Source organism: Simochromis diagramma, unplaced genomic scaffold (genome assembly GCF_900408965.1).
Source record: "Simochromis diagramma unplaced genomic scaffold, fSimDia1.1 OVJJ01000603.1, whole genome shotgun sequence".
Taxonomy (NCBI): Eukaryota; Metazoa; Chordata; class Actinopteri; order Cichliformes; family Cichlidae; genus Simochromis; species Simochromis diagramma.
The window spans coordinates 19,524,624-19,534,399 of record NW_024387414.1 but is presented as its reverse complement, the minus strand read 5'-3'; the positions used below and the strand labels follow the sequence as shown (position 1 = coordinate 19,534,399).

The 9,776-nt window shown below is 39.0% G+C and overlaps 2 protein-coding genes across 7 annotated transcripts in view; both read right to left on the bottom strand.

Moving 5' to 3' along the window:
- Positions 1-376: 376 nt before the first annotated feature.
- On the bottom strand, positions 377-4,537 carry sinhcafl (SIN3-HDAC complex associated factor, like). Of its 3 annotated transcripts, none has more exons than XM_040010873.1 (6): positions 4,411-4,537; positions 3,151-3,312; positions 2,890-2,989; positions 2,689-2,803; positions 1,976-2,129; positions 377-1,868 (listed from the first exon to the last, which is right to left on the bottom strand). In XM_040010873.1, exons 2-6 carry the CDS (start codon positions 3,276-3,278, stop codon positions 1,691-1,693), a joined length of 675 nt encoding a protein of 224 aa, XP_039866807.1. In that variant the 5' UTR covers positions 3,279-3,312; positions 4,411-4,537; the 3' UTR covers positions 377-1,690. The 3 variants fall into 3 exon arrangements, with proteins under 3 accessions (XP_039866807.1, XP_039866809.1, XP_039866808.1); XM_040010875.1 differs by having other exon boundaries at positions 1,976-2,126; XM_040010874.1 differs by lacking the exon at positions 4,411-4,537 and adding an exon at positions 4,122-4,333.
- Positions 4,538-5,169: 632 nt separating this feature from the next.
- Positions 5,170-9,776, bottom strand: part of dennd5a (DENN/MADD domain containing 5A) — a 33,846-nt gene continuing 29,239 nt past the window's right edge. For all 4 annotated transcript variants that reach the window (XM_040010863.1, XM_040010865.1, XM_040010864.1 and 1 more), the window contains 6 exons: positions 9,129-9,247; positions 8,857-9,038; positions 8,519-8,601; positions 7,639-7,762; positions 7,133-7,301; positions 5,170-6,677 (listed from right to left, as the gene is read on the bottom strand). In XM_040010863.1, coding sequence (XP_039866797.1) covers positions 6,494-6,677; positions 7,133-7,301; positions 7,639-7,762; positions 8,519-8,601; positions 8,857-9,038; positions 9,129-9,247 — 861 coding nt within the window. In that variant the 3' untranslated portion in view covers positions 5,170-6,493. The remainder of the gene's footprint in view (positions 6,678-7,132; positions 7,302-7,638; positions 7,763-8,518; positions 8,602-8,856; positions 9,039-9,128; positions 9,248-9,776) is intronic.

Here is a 9,776-nt window from a genome sequence, read left to right as displayed (position 1 = left end):
TGATATCCCAAAATGTACCTCTTAAAAAATATGGCAACTCCCTAAGGACAAAAAAAAAAAGCTTATTTTCCAGCTTAAAAGGAAGCAGCATTTCTCCTTTTAATAAGAATCATAAACATGTTCAGCATTTAACAACCCTGCCGCAGAAGATAATATATTAAGCAACTTTACAGAGCATTGCCTGTCAATTCTTTTAGTTTGAGACCACTTATAATTATGTCCAAAAAAAAAAAGCAACCGTTGTCACTGCAGTATTAATTTGAGACAGTATGGCAAAAAACTGCAATCTGAGCATTATTTTTGACATGACAAAGACAAGAACGATCGTGAGACAATGACTTAGGACAATTAGAAAAAAAAATGCAACATTATTGCTAAAATAATGGATGCTTTTCACAAGCCAATTTTGGTTGAGCAAGGATCCATCGCTTTACACCTGAAGTAGCAAAAGCGAAGGACGTCCCCAGAGCACTTCTCACATTCAAAACGTCTGCATAGTTTGAACTTTGACAGTCGCAGCCATGACAAACACATTTCATTAAAAGCAATTTTTTTGAATGGTGATAATGGGAGCTAAAATGTAAAGCAACTTCAAAAGATGAATCACACAGGAGGAGGAATGTTGCTGCTCACTGTTGTGTTTAGAGAAATGTATCTGATCAAAGAGATGTGAACATGTGGTAAAAAAGCCCGTTCTTTTCTTTTTGTTGTTAAAGTACATGTTTTAACAATGTTGGGACACACAAAAGCATTTTTTTTTTGTTTTTTGTTTTTTTAAAACAGACGTAGTGGTTTTCTATTCCTGTTATTGTTTTTAAAAAAAAAAAAAAAAAGTTTCGATGTTCCAACAGCCAAAATATTGTATTTACAAAATCCACTAAAAAAAACCAAACAAACAAAAAAACAACAACAACAACAACAACAACAACAACAACAAACAGGGATGTACTGCATGCATGGTCGAACCACATCTATCAGTTAATGTGCACACACTGCTGAACAAATTTAAAATGGAGTGTTTCAAACTTGTGGCATGCTAAAGCTGTATACATGTCCAAAGATTACGTGTTCTCATCTATATACACATATTAAAAGATCATTAAATCGATAAAGAACAGTTATACTAGTGATCCCCGGTGTTAGGAAAAAGCCATTTTTGTATTAAAAATAAAACAATTCAAAGATTCATTTGCACTAATAGACAAAACATAGCAAAATGTTGAAGTCACTCCACTCACAAAAAAGCTGGTGTCTTTCATTTACACACATTTTGACAACTAATGAAAAACAAAACAATCCTGATATGTATAAAAAAGGTGACAAAGTATTTACAGAAGGATGATCATGTCATAAAAAAAACAAAAATTATAATCCAGAGTCAAAAGCAGAGCCTTAGCAAAATTTGTCTCCTCATCCTATAAATAACACTAATGCCCTTAAGGTTTTTTTTCCCCCCCATTTGTGCTTTCTATAAAAAATAAAAAAGGAAAGAAAGAAAAATCAATTCTTTACAAAACATTTTAAAAAATACCTACCGGTATATAAAAAGGAATATTACAAAGGAAAAAAGGTCTACCTAACTGTCTATGGGAAAGAGGAGGAGCAGAAATGAGAGGTCTACCACTGGAGACAAATCCAGGTGGATGCCATGGATAACCCCAACAGGGAAATTCAACAACAACAATAGCATTCACCAGGTTTCTTTTATGTCTTCTGGGTGTTGTGTGTCCGGCAAGTGTGTGGCCACTTGCGTGGGCGATGTCAGTGTCTTCTGTTTTTTGGAACTGCAGCAGGGCTTGAAAAGCCGGGGATCAATAATCACCTCTCCAAACCGACCCTTGTAGACAATCCCACAGCACACCTTTTGTCTAAAAAGTTAAAAGGTGAAAAGTTACTTAAACAATGCTTAATCTTTTTTTTTTTTGAAAAAGATACCAATTTTTTTTTTCTTCAGTGTAGTCAACGAGTAGCTTGCCTTTTCCAGTAGGAACGGTCCAAGAAGGAGAAGATAGAGGGAGCTGAGCGTCTTTGCTTGGACTCTATGTCTGAGCCATCATCTGACTGGTTGCTGTAACTGGGAGACTGGGCAGGAGACACGCTGGAGGTCGTGCTGTGTGCATCAGAGTCTGCTTAGGAAAAGGGAATATATTAAATATTATCATATTTACATTTGTTTGGTAAGGTTCTGTTGAATTCTAAATATTTTAAGACAGTAATTTAACCGATCACTTATTTAGCAGAAAGTTAGCCACCATTTCTAAAACTGATCAAAACTTTTACACTTCATGGTTCAATGACTGTTTTTGACACCAAGTCATCACTTTTTGGATTTTAGAGGAATGAATTTGCTTTTTTGTCCTACTACACAGTCACACATGATTATATTATTATTAGTTTTTAAATAAAATTTGATCAGTGAATGACATTTATCCAGCACCCAAATTGCCATTTAATTCTAATTAACTTTCAGCCCTGAGATGAGCCTGAAGCTAAACAGTGTGCCCTAACCCAAACAACCACCAGATGATGCTAGCAGTTGCTTTTAATTAGCCAGAGAAGACAAACATAACAAACCCAAGACTGATGAAGTGTTTAAAATCAGTTGTTTGAGGGCTAAGAAAAATGTATTCTGCATCTGTCAAGATTACTAAGAATAGATCACGGTTTAATGTTTTTAAAATGACTCACTCTGTCTCTTGAACTTGTGCAGCTTCTTTAGCTTGCTTTTCTTCTTCCCATCTCCATTTTTTATCTTCTTGGGTTTTGTCACCTTAAAGCCTGGACCTGCTCTTGCATCCACCACCTGAATTAGGTTAGACACAACAAGTCAGCAGTCCATTGAATGGGACAAATATGCACTAACAGTACCAATAAGTGGATATAACTTACATGGTTCCAATTTTTCTTGGAGCCAAGAGGCAGCTTTTTCCACCTTTTCACCAGTAAGACACAGGCGTTGCAGATGTCTCCAACACGATCCTCAGAGAGCCTTCAAAAAAAAAAATACACAAAAAAATATAAAAAAATATATATACACATTTAAAAAAAAATAAATACATGAGTCATTAATAAAGTATGCAAAAAAGAAAAAAAAAAAACTCAAAAAACGAATGCACAGATAATTCAATATGAATAAATGCGAGCTCTTACCCAAAACACAGCCTGAATGTCTCCTCATATCGACTGCTGTCTGTGAATCGAGAACTGGAGGACTTGGTCTTGCAGATGCAACAGCCTTCGTTACTCCTGTAGATCTTTGACTTGTGAAAGCCAAACATAGTCTATTTCTTGGTCGGTGTTAGGGTTAAAATCCTGAAAACGGAAGGAGGAATAAAAATATGAGCACACGATCGGTAATTGTCCCAGTCCCACCTTTTCTAAGCACCGTGGATGTCTGCAGACAGTTGTGCTTTCTACTGCTAAAAGGGGGCGGTCCCTACACGCGCACACATACAGATCTAGGAAAACCCGTCCACAACCTCGCAATCATAATAAATCCTGCAAGAAATCACTTTTTTAAACTAATCGAAACATAAAACTAATAGTGCGCAAACATCTGAAAATGCCCAACTACATTTGGCTAAAGCCGTAACGTTGAGGAATTTAAAGTCAAGTCACGGGAACACCAAAAAAACAAAAACAACACAGCAAGAACACTAAACGCACGCTATATCGCCATGTTATCGATCGTCTTACCACATAAAGAAGATCTGAGGATCATCCACGCGGATGCGGGTCCGAGTCGGGATCTTCAACTTTCAAGCACAGCTCGGTTAACGTGGGGACGTCACACGAGCAGCGTTTTACACTCGGTAGCAGGCATTAATACCACTTTTCCAAACATCACTGCATGGATTATATATTTTATTATCTAGCAAACGTTAACAAAGTGAGATTGCGAGCGATTACACGTTGTTTATCGGGAGATTGGTGTGCGCTGGGAATCCGAAACAAAAAGCGGGCTGTAAGCGGCGCTTTCTGAAGTGAACAAACAAAAAGCTACCGTGCTATTCGTTAAAATGCGCATCTCTAAATAAGTCATACTTATCAACTCATTGCATTTAGTGAATGTCACTGAAATTTTAACAAAATGCAAAAAGTTGCAACGAACACATCCTTCCCTTTAAATTCAAACTTTTGCCCGCTAGAGCGCCAAATATGGTTCATTGTTGTTAGCCCTTAGCATTCCAGCTAGCCTACTTCGCTACCAGCACCACGCCACGCTCTCGTTCACTTCCACGTTATCCCCATTGTCGAGACTGTTAGTCTTAAACGTTTGGCGCGTGACATATGGAAAAGCACACGTCAGGTCACCACTGCACCACATTACGGCTACTCTTCACGTACATAACGAATAAATAAAATCTCATAAATGTAATATCAGTGGAAGAGACATAAGACTGCACTTACCGAACAAAAACTTTGAATCTTCGCCGTGTTCCTTTCCCGCACTGCGCATGCTCTTACTACAACTGCATACAGCTGGTCATTAGAATACATTTGCATAAAAAACCGGAATGAAAACGCAGAGCTTACATGACCATATAAGGAGTGCAGCCGTTGGGTTTGAACCTGATTCGAACCAATCGCTGACCCCTTCGCGTACTCACCGGAAGACATGGATTCTGGGAAGCGTAGTGAACAAGCGAGGCGTTGTGCCGTTGTTAGATGTGAACGGACTGTCTTGAAACTCAAAATCCCACAAGGCACATGGCCGAAGCCTTTAAAGAAAAACACCTCTTTGATATGGCGCGAAAGAGTTTGTTTACATTTTCTCAGGCGAGAAAAGGCATTCAGCGGAAATATGAAAGTACAACAGCCATTTAAAAGCTATCAAATCACGACTGCAGGACCTAAAAAGCTCATTCATCTAAATTATACATCTAAATATGCATTTAAGCTTCCCTTTATTGCACATTTTAGTTAGTGTAAACACTTCACTTGAATTCAGGGCAGTAAATAAATTCATTATAATTAATAAATATACTATTATCACTATTTGATTAATCAACAATTCTGTTAAATGTACCATTTCATTTAAAAAAAAAAAATCTAATTTCTAAAGCCCAAATTCATATATTTAAGTTTTTCTCTAGCAGCTTGTATAACTCCAGAGCTCCTGGAGCAAATAATATAAATGTGTTAATGAAAAACAAAATCACCCATTTGAATGCATTACAGATGCTTTATTCTTAATATATTTTTACACTGTACACTGCTGCTCACTTAGTAAACACTACATTACACCGCTATATCAATAAATGTACAACTGTATTGGAAAACAAAAATATATATCTCCCAAGATGCTTGTGTGTCGGGTCGTACACAGATGGGTACAACACAGTCATTCCAGACGTTGTTGGCACAGGTAAGAAGTCCATCACATACCAAGTCTCTTATTCTGCACAGTAAAGTGAAATGTCTATAACGGAGGAGAGCCTGGGACCATCTCAAGACGCCCTGATATGGAGTTTACAGGGAGTTTAATTTCTCTTGTGGATATTGCATAGCAAGAAAACATGATGCGAAGGAAGAAAAATAAAAATCAAGAGACGAGGGGGGGGGGGGGGGGGGGCAGTCCTTTTGCTCCTCACATGGGAAGCAGGAGATCATTCCCATCACAGGAAGCCTACTCAGATAATCACAGTTTTTTATGTTTGCAGAAGACAACAAATGTAGTGTAAGAGCTGTAATGATGGCAGGAGAAAGGGGCTGGTTGGAGGTGTTAGCATGAAGGTTGTAGTTGTGATCCAGGTCGCACAAAAAGCAGGGTCGAGCATCTCTTGGAGAACTTTGGGGTTACTTTTCTTAATCGCTGAATACAGGCTTAAAACCACACATACACACACACACAACAGGGATCTTCATCTCTGCTGAAGGTGCTCCTTGTGAAAGATTTTGCATACTTGTACTTCTATCAGGGAAAGGCCTGAATGTAACAGCCCACGTGGTGAATCACCTAACGCTCTACAAACTTCCCTGTCATACACACACTTACAAAGCATACATCCACATCATTTACTCTAAGCTCTGCGTTATGACATTGAACTCGGAGTTGATAACAGAGCAAGCAACTTGACCAATTTAACAAAATAATACTGTTTTTTTTCCCCTCTGAAAATATATTAACAGTTTTGATCCCCCGCTTTCCCTTAAATATAGCCGTCGCCAGCAGTTCACGATAACGGTGAAAATATTCAGTTTTCAGTAAAACATTATAGCACAAGTAGGTCAATAATGTGTAAATCATGGTTCGTAATAGAAAACATATTTTTAAACATCTAATGGCAACATCGTCAAGGATAAAAATAACAACATATCTGGAAAGGCTCATTGCACTTAATATATGGCAAATGTTAACAGTAGCTTTAATATAAGCCAGAAAGTCTCCTTTGTTCAAGCCTGTTCCTGCATATAAAAGGTTCAGTTATTCTTTTTAGTGGTCCCCAGTGATCGTCCTGGTCAGTCCAGTGGGTGGGAAACTGGTTTGGCTTTAGATGCCGACACCTTTGACGAGTGAAGCCTCCAGGGTGATGTTGAACTCCTGCAGAGTCTGCAGTACTCTGATCAGAGCGTTTACCAGCGAGCGGTCCTTAATCAGTGCAGTGTCCTCATACATCTGAGAAGTGATCGGACAATCTGCGAGCAGAGCGATCCAGTGATGGAGCAAATGGTCCCTGACAAAAGATGACACATGTGGAGTTAACAGAGCAGCTTAACACGTGATGCAGTTTTCAATAAAAAATCACAAGCTGTGGTGAAATAAAAGCAAACTACATTACACTATGCTTAAAACCTGACATCAGTGTATCAGCAAAGACTGTTTTATGTCTCGAGCTTCACTAAGAAGTTTTATTGCATCCACTTTGAACACTCAACTTCCTTTTTGTCCACAAGAATATTAACAGTGTTCTAAATGTTTATTGAGTCTTTTATTTAGTTTATGGACTTTTTCATCTCATCTTTTGTGTGGATGTTTTCTTTTAACGCTTATACACGCTAACAAGCCAAACTAACATAACCTCTCTAATTTTGGCACAGTCACATGTCGATGGGCCCAATTACTCTTATTAATTAATGTGTGTTATCTCTTTTTAGATGAAACATTAGCAGCATACGTGGTCCTTCCTACCTTGCGCCCAGACAGACGAGCATTTGGAACTTCCCGTCCTTGCCGATGTTTCTGGGAGCGTTGTTGATGGCGCGCATGAAGCGGCAGAAGTGGCGCACTCTGGTTTGCCAGTTTTCATCCGGGGTCACCTCACGCTGCTCAGCACTTTCAAAGTAGACTTGTGCCTTTTCTGTGGTTTTTTTTTTTTGTAAAACAAAGAAGACCACTCAGTTAACAGTTTTTAACAGTATTTAAAACACACACTACACCTGAGAGGTAACAGCAAAACATTGGTCTACTTTAACAAAAAAAAAAAAAAAAAAAAAAAAAAATGTGAGGCCTCTTTGAAATTAAAGCATTTTTCAATAGAGTAACAATCGATCAACATCAGACATTTCCAAAGTACTCGTACACCACAATGTACTTTGCAGATTACTGCAGTTGGTTGTTGTTCTTTATTGGGACACAGGCTTTTTACCGTTTGTCATTCAGTTATGCAGGATGCAAGTACAAGCTTGAGTCCTTACCCAAAAAGTCCCAGATGAAGACATTTTTAAAGAGTCGCGGTGATTTGAAACCGTGCTGGAAAACTTGCTCCAGAGCCCAGACGAGGCCGTACTCCCCACAGAGCAGGAGGGTCAGGCTGCCTCTCTGTGGAGAGAGCAAAAATACATGCATGCATTTAGAGCTCATTTCAAGTTGCCTCAAAATTGCTGACTTTTTTTTCCTGAAAATGCCAATTTAATGGATCAGCTATCCCATTAAAATGCCAAACCACCTTCCAAATATGTTGCAGGAACAGACAATGGAAAGGATCATTACTCCACAGCTTTCTCTGTGGTCATATTTAAATGAATGAGAACTCCAAAACATTTAAATCATCATTAAACTAAGAGACCATATACACACACACACAGTATAGTAGGACACACGGGAAAATACAAAGCAGACTTCAACGTTATTGTTCTGTTGGTGTGTTAAGGAGGTAGAGCAAAAGTGAAGGGGAATTCCCAGTAAAAAATCCTTTGAAACTATAATGAATGACTTTTAAAGCCTGTAATCAGCAGCTAAGTTACAACACACTTTAAAAATCTTCAATTGCAGTTCTCCTTCTCCACCTGCCCGAGTATGTAATAATTATCAACATTCAAGTTCTATTTTAGTTCCTCCAGAAGAGGAAAATTAACAGACAGCACTCTAGGTCAAAATAATAATAATAACAAGCTAAATAAGATCATTAAAAAAAAAACAGCACAAATCCCTCTTTGTTATATTTGAACTATAATACAGGCAGAACAGTTACTGAGGGGGGCTGGGGCCACCGGAGCAGACGGCTGCTTTTTTCCCCCCATTTGTGATGAATAATAGAAGTACATGTTTGGGCCTGTCTAGACTGCCGTCTCTCACCTCCTTCTCTGGCTTGTGGAAGTGCTTTACAATCCCATTGATGGCCTCTCCCACTCCCTCCTGGATCTGACCTGTGTTTAGCTCTGGATGAAAGAAAGAGAAAAAAAAAAAAAAAAGTTCAACAAAGATACTGAGAGACAACACAAGCAGACACATGACGGTAACTCCCAATCCAGGTTTAAAACAATTTGTCGTTGTGTTTTCTCGTTCAGGCGTTTTTGGGTCGTTTCTTTTTTTAAGGCAAGGTTTTAATCATTAGCAGGTGAGGAACAGCTAAATCCCACATCAAAGGTTTTTTTTTTTTGTTCTTTGTAGAACAAAACGCTCTACAAACTCACTTGGTTTGCTGTTTGGCGAGATGGTAACAAATCTCCTCATCATTCCCGGGGACTGCTGCATGGGGGGTGTGCGGCACATTCGTTCATCGTTCTCCGAGCTGGGGGTCATCAGCTCTCCCACCAGGATCCTCTCCAGGCTGCCGTCATCCACGCCCTTCCCCAACCAGCGGCCGCACGGAAACCTGCGAGATGAGCACGCCAAGTTGATTTTTTGACAACCAACTGGCCAAATCGGTATCGGGTTCATTTTTACACCAGGCGGTAATGCTTACTTGTAAGTGTGCCCCGTGATCTCGTTGCGGACCACAACACACTCCACCAGCCACTTCGCATAGAGTCCTGTGTTATCATGACCCATCTGCACTGTGGTGAGTTTGCCCAGGTTCTGGCACTGAGACAGAAGGACCCAGATTAATGTCAAACACCCAAACAAAAAAAAACAACAACCAAAAATCACATTTAGACTACAGAGTTTCGAAGATAAGATACACAATCTTTTTTCCAGAAGACGTGAAATTCCTGTGTTAGAGAAGCCAGAACATTAAATAGAATATATATCAAACCACTTTAAATAATCCAAAATAACTCAATGATACACACTTTGTTAGCTACACCTGTAGAACTTCTTGTTAATGCAAATATCCAAGTATCATATGGCAGCAACTCAATGCTTTCAGGCAAGTAAACATGGTCAAGATTAAAACTGAGCATTAGAATTTGCTAAAAAGATGATTTAAGAGACTTCTGCTGGCCTGAGCATATCAGAAACTGATCTACTAGATCGGTTATTCTTAAACAACCTAAGGTTTAGAGCACAGGTCTGAAAAAGAGAGACTACTGAGTGAGCACCAGTTCTGTGGGTGAAAAAGCCTTGTTGACCCCAGAGGTCAGAGGAGAATGGCCGGACGGATTTGAGGTGA

What these genes read in the sequence shown, in the direction of transcription:
- sinhcafl (XM_040010873.1), bottom strand. Translation starts at nt 3,278, where the DNA reads ATGTTTGGCTTTCACAAGTCAAAGATCTACAGGAGTAACGAAGGCTGT. An exon ending in CCAAGAAAAATTGGAACCAT is followed by an intron (nt 2,804 to 2,889) that starts GTAAGTTATATC and finishes AACCTAATTCAG; the next exon opens with GTGGTGGATGCAAGAGCAGG. An exon ending in GCACAAGTTCAAGAGACAGA is followed by an intron (nt 2,130 to 2,688) that starts GTGAGTCATTTT and finishes CCTTTTCCTAAG; the next exon opens with CAGACTCTGATGCACACAGC.